Consider the following 20,642-nt stretch of genomic DNA (forward strand, 5'->3'; position numbering starts at 1 on the left):
TGAATGCAGGCGCCTTTTGCAGTTATCTTGCAAGCTTGGATGCAGTGACGTCGGGAGACTAACTGTAAGGCATTCTGTAACAGATGGGCAGAGAATAATTGGCATTAACTACTCCCAGCTGAGAGCCTTGTGCAGAATCAGCGGCCTGAGGCATGGGTAAGAAACCTGGCACACCACAGACAGACTCTTCTTATTGGATAGGCTATAGATGATTAGAGTGCTTTGGGAGTATTTTGATCATTGTTTCTGAAATACGTATGAAAGTATAAATGTATTCTCAAGACATATTCATAATATATCATGACATCATGTTAAGGCTGTCATTCTGTGCAGTGACATCTCTCGGTCTTCTGAAGAGGCTCATGAAGAATTCATGAACTCCTACCAGAGAATATTCCTGACGCCCAAAAAAATAATGCCTGCGATTCCACTGGGCCAAGAAGGCAACGTGTGAGTACTATTAATAGATAATCATGATTTATAAGTATAAATATTGTAATGTCATTATACACTGTGGAGTAGTATTTGACAGTTTGGAGCTGCTAACTGGCTGGATGGGTTTGGCTTAGGTCTCAGCTTGGTACCATAGAAAATGGACTTTATATGGTGCCCCTGAGCAAAACACTTAACCTCAGTTTGATCCAGGTTACAAACCCTGTCAGGGGGGTCAGGTTGTCTGTGGTTTAACAACAAGCAATCTGTGCTGCAAGTGCCAGACCTTGTGTGGTGCACTTGGAGTTAAGAGTGTAATGATTTCAAAATGAACATTCAAAACAGTGTATCAAAATTTTAAATGCAATTGTTTGTTGTCTTCTGTGGAAACCGCTTACAATGATCAAAACTGGGCATCTGGTTGCATCCTAGCACAGTAAAGTGAGAGGCGAGGGGAAGTGGCACTCACCCACTTTAAACTTTTTTTTATTTCTTTTGTTCGAAGGGCTTTTTTTTGAACCTGCTTATAAATTCTAGGGTTACGTTTTTTATTTTTGGGCTTATTTTGTTCATGACTGGCATGGCAGGCATTGAAAAGGTTCTATTTGAGAACTTTTATTGATCTAAAATCTTTATCCTTGAAATCAAAAAATGTATTGAGGCTGAAAATATGTGTATCATTACAACCCATGCTGTAGTCATTTCATCTTTAACACAGTGATTAGACTCAGATCAGTCCCATTAAGTCCCAGTAAGCCTTCCCGTTGTTTGATCTTACTTTACAATTGTCAAAAACAGATAGAAACACTTGTTTCATCTCAGCTGTATTTGTGGTGTTATGCCTTTGAAAATGTAAGTCACGTTATCCCTCTTTGTTAGAAATGAATTATGAAAGGGACATGTGTCTCTTTGTTCTTAGAATTGTTCTGCATTGTTTGGAATTGTTTATTATCCAGTAACTAAAAAAGAAAGTCACAAACAGGATGTCTCAGACAAAAGGCGCGTGGGCTGCCTCGCTCTGTTCCCCTGGAGAGGTGTGACGCAGAGAGCCACTGCCTGTCAGTCAAAGCTGCCCCATAACAATCCCACTTGTATAGATTGAGTAATGTTTACAGTGCAGGAACAGGCTGGCAGGCCTGTAAAAATGAATGTTCTTGTGGGTAGTGACATATGAGTCATGCCTTTAATTGGCTTGAATATAGATCCGCTCTCAGTTGGAGCTGGGGCATCTTGTAAAGAGCTTGCCAAGGAGTTATTCATGGGCTGGTTTAAATGGCAAATGCCACAATGATTACCTCTAAAACAATGTCATGAGCTCCAGTTAAGGTAATTTTGACTGCGGGGTGCTTGGTTTCATGCAGCTGCTAACAATATGGCAATCTATTAACTATTTTTTCTTGCATGGTATTTTCCTTCTTGATGGATTTGAAAGAGCTGTTTAGTTATGTAAAACCCTACATGTATTTTTGATGTGTTTGGATTTGTGGCAGTTTTTACTTCAACTGTTTTTCTGTACTGATGTTATGAACTGGAAGAGTGCTCTGTTTTGTGTCATCTCAGCAGCCATGCTCCACAGAGGCCTACAGCCATAGAGAGCCAGGCTTCTCAGAAGAGAAACAGGAGCCAGCCCCGGGGGAAACAGACTCAAGAGATGCTCTTCAACCATGCGATCAAAGCCCTCAAGAAGTTGTGAGTATTACCTGCCTTTTTCCGGTCTATGCACTTTTACCAAGCTTCACACAAATAGTGAATATCTGTTTTGAAGTAAATACTTGTGTTACTGAAAATGAGGGATTGTTGCAGGTAGTGTTGCATCAATACTGATGCTATATTGTTATAGGCTCTGATACTGGCATTTAAATACAGTATTGGTAGCAGAAATAGAGAATACATATACCATGAAGCGTTTTCTGATGCACATGTACACTATGGAGTGACGATCGCTTGTGCACCAGTAGATGAAGCTTAGTTTAAGCAAGCAACATGTTGCCCGTTCCGGATTATTTTACGCAAATCATCAAATTTAGTTGAAGATTTAGAGATAAACCATGCCAAAGAGCACAGCAATGTTTTGTAGCTCTGAAACCATTCAAATGTAAAGTTATCCAGCTGGTAAGTGACATTAATTCAAGCTTAGTATGTTTCATTTGTGACACAGAAAATTGCTTTTACCAAAATACAATATTTAAAAGGAGGAGTGGTACAAATATCAGGATTTATAGGCACCTGTCAAGTAGTTACATTAGATAGTTAGGATCCGTAATCGGTACTTGGTATCGGCAAATACTTGAGGATCAGGTATCACTATTGGTATCGGAAAGGAAAAAGTGATGTTGGTGCATCCCTACTTGTGGGTGGATATCACGCAGTGCATCAGTAACTTTGACACTAGAATCATATCACGCATCATTAACATTAATGTTAATTTAATTAAACTTATATAGCACAGGTTTGAATTTCAGTTTGTGTTTCATGTGTTTTATGTGGGTGAGCAAAACGAAACACAGCTGAAAGGCTGTAGTGATGAACTCTTCCAGTTGAGGGCAGTCGAACACCTTTTTTTCTGGGTTTCTGATTTGTCTTTCTGTAATCCTACTGTACACACACTTTCCGTTTTCTTTGGTAAACAGAAAAAGACTCATGTGTTTCTTCATCTTCTTCTTAAAATGAAAATTAGTAATTATACAGGAACATGCACCAGAAGATTTCCTTCTCAGTGGGGCCCTGTTTATATCACATTAAGCATAAACACTTAACACACATGCACACACACACACAGAATAATGAAATGTTTCTGCTAAATTTGGTAGCAGTAAGTGGTGTGGCAAGAGGGAGCTAATGAAATGCAAGAGTAAATTTTATTCATAGTTAACAGCAAATGGATCATGTGTGCTGCTTTCTTTGTGGTGTTAGAGATGTCTGCTAAAAAGCTACGTCACACAGTGACAGAAGGGAAAAGTGTTTGACCTATTGAGGATTCATTTTTCAATACCATCTGCTGCTGCTATGCTGGCATTTTTGGAATGAAATCAAGAGTGTGCTAATCCTTTTCATAGTGTAAATTTTAGTTTAATCCATTCATTTTTTTTTCATTTTGGGCCCTTCGTGCCACTGTTTTTTTTAATTTTACTAGTGTCACTGTTACAGTTTTTTGTACTAACTTTTTTTGCCTAGCAGCATTTTGGGCAGTTCTCTTTTTCAAAATTCTTCACACAGTCAGAACAATAACACTTGATTTGGTCCAAATTGAGCTCAAACTGCAAATGCTTACATACACTATTACAATACTGTTACATTTAACTCCAAAACATAAAATGTAAATTAGCTGCATATCAATTTGCTAAGTTGCAAATACTGTATTGAATAACAGTCAAAGTCCAAAAATAATGGTTATAGGTTATAAACTGCTGGCTGAATGTGTCTCAGCTGAGGTCCTACCCGGGTGTTGATCATCTATAAGAAGGGGTCACTTCTGGTGTTTCTGTTGACAATGGACAGGCCATTATCCCAGCACAGTGTATAAGCAAGCATTCTCTTTTGCAATGTTTTTATGTTCTAATGAGTTTTTTTTTAAATGTATATGTTGCTGCGTACATGTTTACGAAGAGATTTGAATAAGTGAACTTGGCACTGAAAAGAATTCTAAAAAAGCTGCAGTACCAACAGTTAGTGTTTCTTATGTACTCTGATTAGCATCAGTATTATTGACGTTAACATTAGTATTATTGTTGTAAGAACACAAGTTTTTTTGATGGAATGAGTAGGTTTTGCAATGTTTTGGTCGCTGTAGAGCATTTCAGGCATACAATGAAGTGTTGTACTAAGCCGTGTGTTTCTGCAGACAGTATGAAGAGTTTTAAAGAGAAAATTTAAACTTGGAGCTGAGAACTGAGTAATGCTTGTTAGTGAATGTAAAAAAAAAAAACTATAATCACTGGGGGGATGGAGAGAGAGAGAGATAGAGAAAGAGAGAGAGAGAGAGAGAGACACTGGACAGGCAATAGGCTGTTGTGACAGACACATTTAAATGGCCCCATGTGCAGCAGTAGGACCATGTGCTGACTGTCCCTTGTGGTTGCACAGTGCACTTCTGTTTTCTCTCAGCTGTTCACAGTGTTGAGAATTTTATTCTTCAGCGCTATGTTTTTTTTTTTATTATTTAATTTTTCCTTTTCATTCGCTTATGCATCCAACGTTCCTGTATGTGGGCTTTATTGGTTTTTCTCAGGCTGTGTCAGACAGGAGCACTGTGGAGGCTCAGAGAGTCTGCTGAGGTCTTTTAGTAAGAGTCCGGCAGGGGCTAACACACAGTAGGTGAGCATTAATGTGAATAAAGCTCCTGCCACGGCTGTGTGCAGCACTCGCTCTTAAATTCAGCTTCACATGGCTCTGTTTTAAATAAGAAACGACACCATGCCATGTGTGCTGTGTGAAGCGGCAAAGTGCTCTGGCACCATGAGGCAGTCTGATCTACCTGCTATTGATTGTTCTAGGTAATAGCTTGATTGCACATTAGACGTAAGTAATGCACTTAGGAGCCTGGGAAGTCTTTTGGGTTGTTTAACCACTGGGAGGTGTGCAGAATTGGTTGAAAAAGCCACAGTGGCCAAAGGATATAAAAAAGAATGCGATTTTTATAAATGTCTGGATAATGGCTTCTTTCATTAAATGAAAACCACTGACATATTTCAGTGAAGCGAGCGTTATCTTTACAAAAGTGCCTGCCCTCTTGAGTTGTGAAAATAGAAGAAGCCTCAAGAGACAGAGTGTTGGCGGAAACAACTGTATGGCATTTGCACTGATAGGTTCTACACTTTCTACATGCATCTTGTGAATGTATCACTGCATAAGTAAAAAAAAACAGCTGTTCTTCATGCTATGTAGTTAGAACCAGCAAAACATCAACATCTTGATAAAAGGATGGAACATTTGAAAACATGTTTCAAACAGAGAGCAACATCTTGAAAAACAGGACCAGAGCTTCCTTTGGGACCCCTACCCTTGTCCCATCTGCTACAAATGGACCCAGTCAGCTGCTGTTGTAAAGATGTATGTCCAGTTGTACTACACATGGAAAAAATAGTGTTGCATTCGGTTTGCTTGATTCAAATCTGTCAGGATGATTGTTATAAAAAGTAAGTAAAGTGATAAAGATAATCTTAATTTAATACATTGGATTAGCAAGGAAGTAATATGCACATTTTAATCAACTAAATTCAGTGCATTAATTCTGTAAGGGCACCCTGCCATGCTACACACTTAAAAATGCTCCACATTTCTTTAGAAAAGAATTGGTTCAGAGTTAAAAACACATTTCTTTAAAAAAAAAACTTTAGACTAAAATTCATCCAAAGGATGCCATTATTTCTGCTCAAGCAAATGCCCTTTTATTGAACAAAGCAGAATAGGCCACAGAAATAGCGGAATAGCGGGAAAGATCACTTCTAGCCAAACAACTTCTCTCTTTAATAGACATAGAAACCCATACTACCTAACCTACAGCCCAACACAGTAAAACACATTAATTACAGAAACACATCTTAAACCGACAATGAGAACATAACAATAACAACAAATATCCTTTTAATGGGTTGGGGGGGGGGCGGTGCAGCACAGTTTTGCATACCACACCTTCTAAAACACAGAGCAAGTGGCAGGCACCACAGTATTATGAAAATAAATGACTGAACATTCCATTTGGTCATTACCAAGGCAATCATAATGCTACTGAAACTTTATCAAACGTTTTGGCAGTGACAATTTTAGCTAATTTTGAACATAACTTAAAAATGTGAGCCAATACATGACTAGCAATAACAGCTTTAAACTCACATACAATTATTAAAACACAAAAAACAGTGGGATCTAATCTGTCCCATTTATCTAAACTGGGTCTGAATGCTTGTTTTTTATATAGTGTTTTTTTTTACTTACAGATCGCAGTTTGAACTAATTCAGTAGAATAGTCCATATCGCTGTTGTTGGAAGAAAATCTCCATTTTTGACGTTTTTCAGTTTTTAACATAATTTGAAATTTACATTGTATGTAAATTTACATTGTATGTAAATTTCATGAAGAATGGACCAAAAGAAATGACCCAAAATGACTTGGGAAAAAAGTCTGGTTCCAATGACTTACATTAAAAGTAAAAAAGTTTTTTCCTTCTCCTGTAAAGTTACTATTTTGGATATATGAGGTTTTCTTCCGACAACAGCGATATAGAACCATGACAATGCGAAGAACAACTTGAATGCTATGCTAAATACTAAATGGTTCTTTGTATGCTTCTTCTCTGTGATGGAGAACCTGATGTACTGTATATGTATGTATGTACCATTTTATTGCTGTTCTACTATAATAAACCAAAAGCCACCGAAAGCCTTGTCTGAGTCTGGGCAAGGGAGGCAGAGTTTACAAACAATACGAGGAAGGTGAAGGGCAATGGAAGGTGTTCCTCGCGTACAGGGCTTCCACCCTATATGGATGGGCTTTGAGCTAATCTGCTTTTTATATTTTTTCTCTGTGATCTGCTGGCTTGCTTGGGGCTGCCATACATCCCCCCTACTTTTTCCAGATCACTGTCTGGATGTCTGGGTTACATATGCCAACTGCAATCCGTCAGTGTGAGAGTATGTTTGTGAGATGTGCTAGGTAAAAGGGAAACAGGGTCATTGTTATGTTTTAAAGAGAGGGGAGGGGACAGGTTGTCCCGTAGGAGCTGTGCTGTCTATTTTGCTGTGAGTGTTACTGTGGAGGTTCCACCGTGTGGAAATAGCATTAGCTAAATTTGTACTGGTGTAGTAGAGAAGTATGTTAGTTTAAAGCAGGGGTCAGCAATCCAAATGTTAAGAAGAGCCATTTTGTTCTTTCAACAAAAATCAAACCACCTTGGGAGCCACAACATTGTATGTCAATTTTACCATCTTGGCTGTAAATATGTCTCAGTATGTGCTAATATCCTAGTATAGAGTTGAAACTATAATCTAAACAAAAACATAGGCTTACTTTGCTATGCTTTAAGCTTTAGCTCAGATATAGCCACTTTTCTTGCATCTCTGAAGAGTGGAGAAGCAAGAGTGGAGCTTGATTTTCTCCTATCTCTCAAGGATGAAAGCTTTAAGTGCTGTTTATCTAATGGTTACAATTTTGGTGATCTAGCATTTTTCTTGAACTCCGGTTTTGGAAACTCTTAATTTTCCTTGGACTTGCCCCTTCATTATGCAAGTGGATTATTTTATATCTAATCTCTTCAGAAATATCTCAAATTAATAACTTATAATAGTCATTTTGACTGGAAATCAAATAAATGAAGGGTGGTCTCTGACTTTCACTGTAATGCAAATCTTTGTCAAATGTCAGAGGTGGCTCCCCAAGGTTTGCTTTGAAAGGGTAAAAAACACTGAGGAGATCAGTGATGTGTTTGATTGAGGATGACATCAAGATCTTTTTATGAGAGGACTCTTTCTCTGTTTCTGTGTGTGTGTGAATTTTTCTTTGTTATTGTGGCACCCTGTTGCTTTTCTGCAGCTATCTTTTTTAAAGTCTGTTCATCTGCTGAATAGGTCATCTGATGATGATGTGACCTTACTTTTGATTCACTGCCATAGAGCACTGTGTGTGCATGTGTGGATGTGTGTGTGCACTATGATGTGTGTGTTTTTGTGTGTGTTGGTTGTGTGTGTCATTGCATGTTTTTACATCTGTTCCTGCCATAAAGCCAGATTTCCCCGTCCAGAACCGTGGGGAGAGGGGTCCAACTGTGCTTGCCTGGCACAGGGATACACACACACACACACACATGCATGCATGCACACACACACACACATACTTCCTGCTCTTGTGCCCTGTTCCCGTGAGAGCCTTTCTGTATGCCAGCACTGGGGGCAGGAAGCGCTTGGCTTCCCCCCGCGCTGCGCCCCGCCCTGTGTCCCCTCAGCCAGGCAGCCGTGGTAACAGGCTGAGGAGAAGGCCTTTGATTCATGAGCCAGCAAGAAGGCATTTGCCTTGTTTTATGAAGGAAACCGGCGAGGACAACCTGCTTTGTCTGCACTTTTCCCAACTGTTTTTGTTGTATTTCATATTTTTATTTTTTCTATGTAAAACTCCTGCCATATCTCTCCTCAGTACTTTCCATTCTGGATGGCTTTCCCTTTCCGACGCGTCTCATACTGTAGCTATCTGGGATGCTGGAAGGGATGTGGAAGAATTAGTTGTTTTTTGCTGTTTAATACTATCTGCCATACGAGCATTGCTACTAGTGGCACATACAGTTTCGGAGTGCACTTAAGTTCTTCTACATAACTTACATATTAGTTTCATAATAGTTACTGTATAGTAAGTCTTAATCGTGAATTTACTTACAATACTTAATAATAAAATGCTTGCAGTTCAAAGGGTTAATAGGCATGAAATTACATTCATTGACAGTATGTTCATGATTATATTTATCACTTATATGTTATTGATGTGCATGATTGTGTGTTTGTGTTGCCCACCAGTGCACAGTGCCAGTGTGAATGACCTCATAGGGCTGTGTGTCTGCAGAAGAGATGATGTAAGAAATCAGAGCACAGTGAAAGCCTTATTTGACACCATGCGATGTTCGACTGCAGTGACAATTCAGTGACACTTAAAGCCCTAAAGTTGCTCCCCACGTTTTGATCTTCAACCACCAATAAGAGCGTATATTGGTGTATCTACATGTGTGTATGTATGTTTGTGTTTGTATACGTATGTTTGTATGTGTACAGATACACTGATCAGGCATAACATTATGACCACCTCCTTGTTTCTGCGCTCATTGTCCATTGTATCAGGTCCACTTACTTATAGGTGCACTTTGTAGTTCTACAATTACAGACTGTAGTCCATCTGTTTCTCTGCATACTTTGTTAGCCCTCTTTTACCGTGTTGTTCAGTGGTCAGGACCCCTACGGACCCTCACAGAGCAGGTACTATTTGGGTGGTGGATCATTCTCAGCACTGCAGTAACACTAATGTGGTGGTGGTGTGTTAGTGTGTGTTGTGCTGCTATGATTGGATCAGACACAGCAGTGCTGCTGGAATTTTTTAAATTGTCCACTCACTGTCCACTCTCTTAGACACTCCTACCTTGTAGATGTAAAGTCAGAGATGATAGCTCATCTGCTGCTGCACAGTTTGTGCTGGTGAACCTCTAGTCCTTCATCAGTGGCACAGGACGCTGCCCACAGGACGCTGTTGGCTGGATATTTTTGCTTGGTTGACTATTCTCAGTTCAGCAGTGACACTGAGGTGTTTAAAAACTCCAGCAGCACTGCTGTGTCTGATCCAATCATAGCAGCACAACACACGCTAACACACCACCAGCACATCAGTGTTACTGCACTTTGTCTTCTGATTTTTCTCCCTCTCTTAATGAAATTCCCTTACTACATTCCTTACATATGATTACCAGTCTCTCTGGTGGACACCATTATCCTGCATTAGATATCTAATCTATATATCCTGTGGTATGTTTAGCTTTTATGGTGTTTACTCTCTGGCAGACTTTCTTCAAGCTGGTTAATTTATAAAACTCTGGGGATCTGTGTTTGGCTGGCTCTCTATCAGGCCAAAGTATCTAGGCCAGTGAGGTAGTCGCTGTTAGAAATTTTGTCACGATGACATATTGCTTTTGGGGGTTAGCTGCTAAAGTGGATGCTGAAATTAAATTGATCACAAGGCTTGACTTAAGTGCAGCACTGTGCTGTTTTATTTAAGCATCTCTTATTTCACTTTTGATATGTACCCATTCATTGGAGTTGTGATAGACTTTAAGTCAATTCTTTTTTTTCTTTATAGAGGCACAGTTCTTACAGGAATTGTAAATGACCCATATCTTACATTTTTCTTGTTTTTGATTTTTCCCTCTTGAAGTCTGTTTTTATTAAATGGCATCTGTTCTGCTTGGCTGCCTTGTATCATGCTTCTTTCAAGAAGCAGTCTAGGCTAAAACACTCCTTATAACTTCAAAATGAATGGGCTTACTTACCTGCTGTAACCTGAATAGGTGCATATACCATATGTAAATGTCACAAAAAACAATGATTTCAAAATGGACAGTTTTTGCAGCATAGTTTTGATATATGAATGGTAGAAACTGGGGAGTGAACAGTGCATTTTGAAACTTAAACAAAGTTTACATTAAACCTTTTTATTAGAAAAATATTTTCCATGATATGGAACACATACACATTCAGTGGCTCATTGCAGCCTATGAGCTGCAGACTTGCCTTGAAACAACTTTACTAAATAGTTGTTTCTTCCGGTTCCAGTGTTGCAAAAATTCTGCATATTGCTCCTTTAACTTAGCACACTTTGAAAGAGTTGAATACTCTTACACAGGCAAACCCACAGTCAGTAGTCCTGTTCTAATCCTCCAGACACATGATGAAAGATTTTGTTCACATACTTTCTTTAATAATGGGAGCACACATCTGCAACATATCCATCACTTTTTGATGGTCAGACAGGTGCCTTTAACCAGACACTCACCACTGGAAAGCAAGACAGTCAGGTCTTTGGGCGTAGGAAAGGATGGAAACCAGACATTTTGTGGATTGCTCTTTTTATTTCTTTCAATTCGTTCTCTCATAGTGGAAAAGAGGAGCAGACATGAATAAAAACAATAGGCCGTCTTGTTACGGAAATATCAACAGGGTAGCTAGAACTGTGAATAGTCTGTGTCCTGAGTGACTCACAACAGTGGTAAATCTCCTTTCCTGATGCTTGAAGGGTACTGAGGGCTACGTTTCATTAAAGGAGGAGCTCTGAATGCTACAACATCTGCTTCGGAAAATCCGCCGTCAGAGAAGGGGTAGTATCTGAGCTTATGAGGGAAGGCAAGGTCCAACTCGGGACAGGATGGGGCTGGCTGCAGTGTTCTGGACTCTCTGCCTGTCTCTCCTCAGTCAACCTCAAGAACAGAAAATGCAAACATCTGGAGCAGTTAATTGTCCCCAAGCTAAGAACCTGAACTCATTGACTTTGACAGAATCAGGCCCCTCGTAATGCCTGATTTAGATTAAGCACAGTTATAGCCTGCGTGAGTGTCATTCGTTTTTCCCCATGCCCATGGCACTCGTTTGGGTCACTTTCAGTTTGAAGGTGCTGCTATGACAGCACTGTGTTCAGTGTCCCTGTCATTTTACCCACTTTGTTAGCTTATAAAGAAAATTTTAATTAGATTCTCAGGGATGCTCTCAGGGAGGCTTTTTAGCAGTGTATGTCATGCTAAATGCGATCTGTTTTTCATTTGAATTTTTTGGATAATTTACATGAAACACAATCATAACGACAACAAAGACATGCACATGTGACCGACTCAGCATCTGCTAATGCACATCCTGCTGTCCCTCCTCTTGCTGGATTAACTTTATGAAAATGAACTGAGTGTTGACCATTCAGATTGTTCAAATAAGGCGCTTGTGTCACCCCTGTAATCAAGCTGCATGTGCATGTGCAGTGGGAGGTTTTTGTAATGGTTGAAAAAACAAATTAAAGTGGGAAATAAATAAATTTTAAAACAAAATTAGTCTGCATTGGGACTATAGAAATAGCCAGTAGCTCCTGCATGTATTTCAGCTACATGCCCCCAAAGCGGCCAACAGCTGGAGAGGAAAGCGATTCACTTCACTCTAAAAGGCAGCCTTAAATTAAACAGTGCACAACTACTGCAGATTTTGAACATACAGTTAATAAACAACGAAAAATAAAGAAAGCACACATGGATCTTTTCTGTTCTGAAAATATTTATTATTTATTATTTATTTATTATTTATTATTATTATTTTTTTTTCATTATTGCTTTTAGCAGTTGCAGCTCTCTCACTCACTCACTTACTTACTCTCTCTCTCTCTCTCTCTCTCTCTCTCTCTCTCTCTATCTATCTATCTATCTATCTATTTATCTCTCTCTCTCTCTCTCTTGTTTCAGTCATGGAACCAAATGTTGGTGCAAACGCTTTATGAGAAGTAACAGCTATCAGGCTGTGGGAAATGTGTTTTCCACAGTGTTGCAGAGCTTGCCAGTACAGCAAAATCATATACAATCTAACACTGGGTGTTCATGCAGAATAGCTGGATTTGCACACACTTGCATTTGAGTCCAGAAAAATGTCCTCAGTTTTGATGACATGCATTCACATTGGCTTTGGAGTCTCATTTAAACTGAGTTATGATAGTTATAATCTGTGTTTTGAGGGGCCTTTTGTCAAGACTCAAGTCTTCTTGGCAGTGAGTACCAAAACCTCAGAACCAGCTGCTGAGATGGAGCTCCAACTCCCTGACAGCTGGTGAGAGGGAGAGAGTGAGGAAAAGAATTACTCTCTCTCTCTCTCTCTCTCTCTCTCTCTCCATCTATCTATCTTTCTCGCTCTCCCTTGTTTATTCTCCAAAAAACAGTAACAACAACCAGTACATTAATCATGTCTCTTACTGCTGGCTCTTCAGCTCATCGTGGCACTGTCTAACCAGAGGATGAGAGACAATTAACCCTTCCTGCATGGCCAAGGCCAGGCCCATTCTATAATGCATATAGGAGAGCTAAAGGGAAAAACAGAAGCAGATCGAGCAGCCGCCCATGAGATACTTTAAGAACGCCTTCACATCATATGTTTGTATCATTTCCTCGAGAGTCGTGCCCTGAAAAACATTCACGGAACAAAAATGAATTCTTAGCCAGTACCTGCTGAAGATGTTATGAACAGATGTGATGTGATGCATCATAACAGCGTGAGGTCAGGCTCCTTATTAGGCTCTGGAGTTAGCAGACTAGTGCCATTTGCACTGTGTCTTGGCAGATTAATGTAATGTTAAATACAGACATATTTCCCTAGAATCTTTGCAAATGCCCCCAAGACTTGCAGCCAAGAACATTTTGTGTGGACCCTCCAAAACTACATTAAACTTTAATCTGAACAGGATGTGAGACAGAAAGTGTAAATGTGTAAATTATATGTAGTAATTTTGAATGTAGGAACGGTCTTTCCCTCCAGCCATGATGTCAACACCACACCTCCAAACAGATGTGGCTGGGCGTCGATGAGCATTGTATAAGGCCTTGTATTAAAAATTGGGTCTTCTGGGGACTTTTATGTGAATGTCTGAGTCTTCTGAGGACTGAATCAGATATTTACCTGCTCCTCAGTTGTTATCTCCTCCTATAGTATGTGTTAAACAATGACAGAAGAAGTAAACCCTCTCCTCTGCTGTTGATGATGGATGAAGTCTATAGGACTCTTTGTTGGCATGCAGGTATTGGACATGTGTGATAAAGGCCTGGGCAGATATTGAAGGCTATAAAAGGAACCTTGACACTGTTATGTAATCTTTGTATAGGTATTATTGAGATGATGTCAAAGATTCTAAGAGGATTCAGCTCTGAAATCAAACCTTAGTTTTTAGTTTCTCCTTTTAAAAAAAACAGCTTAGGGAAAAAAAGATCGTTGAGGCTATCATGATTTGTACTAGCAGATTGATCTGATTACCTCGAGAAGATTTCCCCTGTTATCTTCAAAACATAATGGCACTTTGAATTTGAATTAAGTTAGCTATCCTGCTCTCACCCAAAAAGTGCTTTGTGGCTTTAAGTTGGAGGAAGATAGGCCTTATCAATTCTCCTCTCTGCCAGTGATTTATGTCAGTGGCTAGTGCTGGTTTAGTGGCAATTTTCCCTCATGCGTCCTCTGGAGATAGTCCCCAAGAATGTATTTGGTGGGCGATAAGATAGTGTTGTAGGGCTGCACCGGCTTGTAGATAAGGCCGATTACAGTTATTTGTGAGGAGACAAAGCCTCTTGCGGTCCATTGGGCCTCAGATGGCTGTACTGAAAGCGCCTCACCATCGAAACCTGTCTGATATGGGTGTAATAGCGTTTCTGGCACAGCTAGCAGTCAGGGAGAGACAGAGCATACTCCGTACCCCCAGTTTAGAGCAACTGAAGTGAAACAGGCTTTTGGTAAGGCCAGCTATGTGCTTTTTAGTGTGATACTCTCTTTGTTTCCTCTGTCTGCTTGTTTTCTGTTTCTGTCAGAACAACTGATAGAAGCTTATTGGGGTTCAGAACCCTTTGGAGAGATTACAGTACAGAACTGTGGAGGGAGAGACAGGGGTACGGGGGAATGATTGGAAACACAACAAGCTGTAAAGGAGAGAAAAAATTGAGTGAGAGTGAGTGCAGGAGGGAGGAAAAGGCTAGGAGTAGAGGGTGAAGATGTAAGGCAAGCAGAGAAAGGAGAAGGGCTAAAGTAGCAGAGGACTGTTATATTGTACTGGGTTGCTGAGGCTGCTGGAAAAAAGTACTGCAAAAAGCATCAGAAATATGGGCACATATCTGATATTTCTCATTATGAAATTGTAATTATGTAGATTATTTAACCTTTTTTCTAGACGTTTTATGTATGTAAAATGATCTTATCAAGTGGCATTGTCTTATTACTTTTATTTCCTTTTAAGTATTGTTTCATGAAACCTACAAAATATGCCTAAACAGTATGCAATTTCACTTCTTTATTTAATAATTAAAGATGTCAAGTAATAGATGGTTTGATCTGCCAATATTTTTACAATAATCTCTTAATGAGAAATATTATATGTTGCCCACATTTAAGATGTTTTCTCTTGATAAAATGTCATTTTGTATACAGGCTGGAGCCACTGAGGTACTGAGCACCTCATACTGCTGTGTGTCGTTTTAGTGCCTCACAACACACACACAACCCTCCACCATGCACTGTCCCTCCACTCCGGAGTCTGCTCTACATGCTGTTTACATGCTAAACCTTTTTCTGCTTGCTCCACTCTCACAGCATGTCTCTCTTTCTCTATCTCTCTCTCCCCTCTTCTCTGTCTCTCCTATGTCTCATTCTCTCTCACATTCACTTTATCTCTCCTCTCTCTCATTCTCCCCTCTCTCATTCTCTCTTATTCTTATTCTCTTACTTATTCCCTTTTATTTATCTCTCTTTCACTCTCTGTTTCCCTCTCTCTCTCTCTGTCCCCATCTCTCTCTCTCTCATTTCCATTAATTTCTCCCTTTTATTCTCTCAGTCTCTTGATCTCTCTTTATCTCTTTAGCTCCTTTCACATCTGCTCTTTATTATTCTTTCTTATTCTTTATTCTGTTTACTGTATTTTTATGTTTTTATGTCATTTGTCCCTTACTTTAATATTTGTTAACAGTCTGTGTCCTTGTCTGGTCTGTTTAGTATGTTACACGTCATACATGTCTGCACTCACCAAGACAAATTCCTTGATTTCTGGTTCTCTCTCTTATTCTCTGACTCATTCCCTTTTATTTCTCCATCTCATTCTCTCATTCTCTTTCATTCTCTCTCATTCTCTCTTGCTCTCTTTCTCTCTCTCTCTCTCTCTCTCTCTCTCTCTCTCTTTCTCTTGCATTTTCTCTCTTTCTCTCTCACTCGTACACTTTCTCATTTTCTGTATTTTCCCATTTCTCTTTCTCATATAGATTTTTTCTCTCTCTCTCTCTCTCTCTCTCCTTGCTTCTTGCTGCAAATATTAGCTTTTTCCCCTCAAAAACGTAACAATTCAGGTCCTTTCTGGCATTACAATGATAAGTTTCCTCTGGTTAGAAACCAATTAGAAACTTATGGAGGGATTAGCGATAGCAATTATTATTATCTACATAGAATTTATGATTAATGCTAGTTCATGGGAATGCCAATATAAGTCTTGGAATTAACAAGCGAGAAGTCTGTGCAAAAATAAACCAGGCCAGCTATGTTTTTGTGGGTCACCTTTGCAGATATTAAGTAGTTTATTAATTTTGAAATCCACCTTTTGGCAATATCTAAAATAATTTCCCCCTCAATTTGCATGAGTAATTCAGGAGGCTGTCAGAAAGACTGTGTCAGCTGAAAGGTAAGTTTCATAGGCTATAACTTCCATTCAACTGGAACAGCGATTTACTGTAACTGTTTTAGAGTCATGAATATTAAACACATGGACCTGTCAGAGAGAGAGAGAGAGAGAGAGAGACAGAGAAAGAGAGAGAGAGATAATCCACAGAGGGAAAGGGTTCATCAGAGGGCAGGCTCACAGCCCAAAATCTAGTGTAGTTTTTCCTCAGCACTCCAAAACATTAGAGATCTTACTCTGTTGAGAACAAGCCAGCAATCAGGGTAAGGTGACTCAGTCCAGACTCTGTGACAGCACTGTTCTCTGCCCTGGGGCTGGTGTTCATCTGCATGTGGAAGCAGACAGAACTGAATGTAGTTGGGAGAAGAGGGTGAGGTGGGAGTGGATACATATGTTTTGTTTTAAAATGTATTGAGCTGACTTGGTGCTCAGTGCCTGCAAAAATTGCTATCCATGCAGTTAGCATTGTAACCTAAATGGACCTTTGTGAGACTGCATGGGTGAGATTGTTAAAAGGAGATGGGAGAGGTGACTGAAAAGAAATTATGGATTACAGGAGCTCTAAATACATGCACTATAGAGGCCACATTTTTGCTGTAGTAGCACATTGCTTCTCTATATCCTATCCTATTTTTTCTGTATTTTTTTCTACTCATGAATGTTGTGTTGGTTTAAAACAGCTATAGTTCATTTTTACCTGATCATTTTGCAATGTATCATTAACCCCTAGAATCAAACTGGCTGTATTTTTGTACTATGCCTTTAAAAATCATACATATCCAGACCTAATCACTTCAACCTAAATGTCTGAGCTAAATTGCTGTAGATGTAATATGTGGTTATATGAAAATAATTTGTTTTTTTTGTGACTTTGATGAAAATAATTTATTTAAAACAAGGTCGTTTTGCAGCTTAGTTTGTATACAGTATAAATAGGATTCACCACTTGGAAGCTTTCATACTTTATCATCATAGAACACTAAATCACAGTGGATTTAATTAATTTAACAGATCAATAGAAACAAAATCTTTTGTTAAAGTAAAAAAAAAGATCTCTGCAAACTGTTTTAAATGAATTACAAATATAAAACACAAAGTGTCTGATTGCATACTTATTCACCTCTAATCATAGCCTTAAGTCGGTGTGAGTAAGTCTCTGTCAGCTTTGCACATTTGGACACTACAGTATTTCCCCATTCCACTTCGCAAAACTGCTCAAGCTTTGTCAGGTTCCATGGGGATTGTGGGCGAACAGCTTTTTTCAAGTCAAGCCATAATTTCTCTATTGGATTGAGCTCTGGACTCCACATTAACATTGTTCTTTTTAAGCCATTCCTGTGGATCTTTGACTGTATGCTTGGGGCAACTGTTGTAGTGGAAGACAAATCTCCTAAGGCTCAGTTTTCTTACAAAATGCATGAGGTTTTCCTCTAGGATTTCCCTGTATTGTATCTGCACTCTACCCTCACAAGCCTCCAGAGAAGCATCCCCACAGCATGATGCTACCATCACCAGGTTTCAAGGTAGCCAAGAACCAGACCATAGAACCAGCTGACTTTCATGTGCCTTCTGGCAAACTGTAGCTGAGTAGTCATGTGAGTTTTATTGAACAGCAGCTTTCTTTTTGCCACTCTGCAATAAATCTGTGACTGGTGAAGCACCCAGGCAACAGTTATTGTATGTCTCCCCAGTCTCTTTCAGATTTTTCATAGGTCTCTCGATGGCCTCACGCACTAGTCTTCTTCTTGCACGGTCACAGTTGTTTTTGTCAATGGCCTGTTTTTGGCAAATTTACAGCTGTGTATTTCTAAATTACTGATTTAAGTATATTCCAAGGGACATTCAGTAACTTGGAAATGTTCTTGTGTCCATTTCCTAAATTGTGATTTTCAGTCCCCTTGCCACAGAGTTGCTTGAAGTATGTTTGATCTTCATGATTTGGATTATGCCACAATACTGACCCACCAGAAGTTGGGCCTTTCAGAGGCAGGTGTATTTATACTACAATCACTTAGAATCCCTTGACTATGCACAGGTGATCTTCATATCAGGGTGAATACTTATGCAGTCAGGTACCTTGTGTTTTATATTTGTAATTAATTTAAATCACTGTTTTCATTGTGACATGAAAGAGCCTGTTTCTGTTGAGCAGTGTAAAAAATAAAATCTGCTGTGATTCATTGTTCTATGATTAAACAAAAGAGTGAGGTACTTTTTTATCCAAGGGGTAGAACACTTTTTCAGGCACTGACCATGACAATAGATGAGTGAATGGCAAGTTTTAAAACTTGAACAATGTTTAAATACTACAGCAAACTCTTAAAAAACTGAGGACAATTCAGTCTTTTATGATATGGACCCTTTAAAACAATAATGCAAGGCACAATACGTTAAGATACACCAGTGTTCAATAAATAATTTCATGGATTAATGATAATCCTATAATCGTAAAAATGACTTTCACCAAGAAATTTATTGTTAGTTCATTAACAGTAGGCTATGGTTGTCAAGCAAAATAGTATGTTGGCGCATTAAAGCGGAATTCAGTTGATGTGTGCAGTCATGTATGTATATCTGGTATTTTACAATGGTATTGAACATGGCCAGCCAGATTTTAGAACTGGATCTCCCTTCATTTTAAAGCAATAGAACAAGCAAGCTATCCTTTTGCGTTATGAATAGAGCCATAACCCTGTCGCAATATCAGGTTCAGCTCAGCTTTTTCAGTAATTGGCTTGTTACAGCCAGTCTGTAAAAGCATGTCACAGCCCATCTTGTTTACTAAATTGTATTCTGTTCTTTTGGCTAATTCCAGTTTGTTAAGTTGTTGCACTGTTCCTCTTTGGATGACAGATTTGAAATTTGTCCCTCTGTCACACTCTTCTTTAGAATCTGACCAAATGGGGTGCAGGTAAACTATTATCTTACAGAAGTTGTCTAATGTGTCCATTTTCTGTTTTTGTAAGTAGAAACTTCATGGTTGCTAGCTGCACCGTAAAGCAAGTTGTGACTTAGCAGCCAGCGCTAAGCAGAATGATACAGTCCTGTTATCACAAATGTCATGTTATCGCAAAAACACTCTTCTCAGTCAGTCAGATTCAGGACTAACTGTTGTCTACAAAGCTGAAAACACCGTTTTGAAGGGTTGTGTTGTGCAATACAATGCAATCTATTCATCTAGATTTTTACTAACACAGTGTTAAATAAAATGCACTGGATTGGTTTAAAGCGTTCTTGATGTTGAGCCGTGCATAGGATGGCAGTTCTGTTGTGATCTCTCTCCTGGGTCTGCAGTGAAGGAATACAAGCACCTGCTCCAAACACACCGTCATGAGTCTCAGTGAGGTGAATAGAACGTTGCATCGTCTGAACATGTGACAGGATATTAACATGCAAGACTCGTCTTTATGCCGATGACAGATAATGTTGCTGTTAATGGTGTCCTTCTTAGAGCTGCTGTGCTGCTACTCCTGAAATGACATGGAGTGGAGATTCAATATCCCATTATCTTCCTGCATAATGTGCTGTATGTCTGGACGACGCTCTGGAGGGGAAGCTGTGCTGGGTGCTCTGTAGATGTTTGTGAACCTTGAAATGAAGGGCAGCATGGTGTATTTCTCTGGGAGTCAGTTCATCGGTCCTCTAAATGCAAAACACTTTTAGTAATGCGCACTATGTTATGTTTTATATCTCTGTTAGAACACAATATATGCAGCGTTTGATTGTGTATTAAGTTTGTCTTTATATATACTATATATTAAATTTAAAGAATACAGCACGTGACAAAGAAAATAACTTACACTTGTCTGAATAATGATCTTACTTGTGATCTTTTGAACATGTAGCTTTTTTTGTTCTTGTACCCTTTGTCCTCTGTTTTGACCATTTTATTACTTTTTCTGAGGGATTATATATGTAGAAAATACATATACAAACATATAAATATATTTGGGTGGTGGATCATTCTCAGCATTGCAGTGATACTGGCATGGTGGTGTGTTAGTGTGTGTTGCGCTGGTATATAATGGTATACCATTGAAGGTATGCAGAGCAACAGATGGACTACAGTGTACGGTATAATTGTAGAACTACAAGGTGCACCTAAATGGTAAGTGGAGCTGATAAAATGATTTAAAATTAGATAGAAGGTATGTGTACCTACTAAAGTGCTCAGTGAGCGTATATCTGTGTGTGTGTGTGTGTGTGTGTGTGTGTGTGTGTGTGTGTGTCTGTTTGTGCATAAGGGGCAAATATTTTAGTCGCTGGATTGAGCAGTCACTTCTCGTTTGCTGTCTTGTTTGAGACTGAC

General features: G+C 39.2%; 1 protein-coding gene across 1 annotated transcript in view; it reads left to right on the forward strand.

Moving 5' to 3' along the window:
• The first annotated feature begins 358 nt into the window (after positions 1 to 358).
• The window catches only part of cnbd1 (cyclic nucleotide binding domain containing 1), a 44,530-nt gene continuing 24,246 nt past the window's right edge, over positions 359 to 20,642 (forward strand). The window contains exons 1-2 of the mRNA XM_036585863.1: positions 359 to 450; positions 1,993 to 2,121. Of these exons, the coding sequence (XP_036441756.1) occupies positions 374 to 450; positions 1,993 to 2,121 (206 nt within the window). The 5' untranslated portion in view covers positions 359 to 373. The remainder of the gene's footprint in view (positions 451 to 1,992; positions 2,122 to 20,642) is intronic.

The sequence above is a fragment of the Colossoma macropomum genome, unplaced genomic scaffold (assembly GCF_904425465.1).
Source record: "Colossoma macropomum unplaced genomic scaffold, Colossoma_macropomum, whole genome shotgun sequence".
Lineage (NCBI taxonomy): Eukaryota > Metazoa > Chordata > Actinopteri > Characiformes > Serrasalmidae > Colossoma > Colossoma macropomum.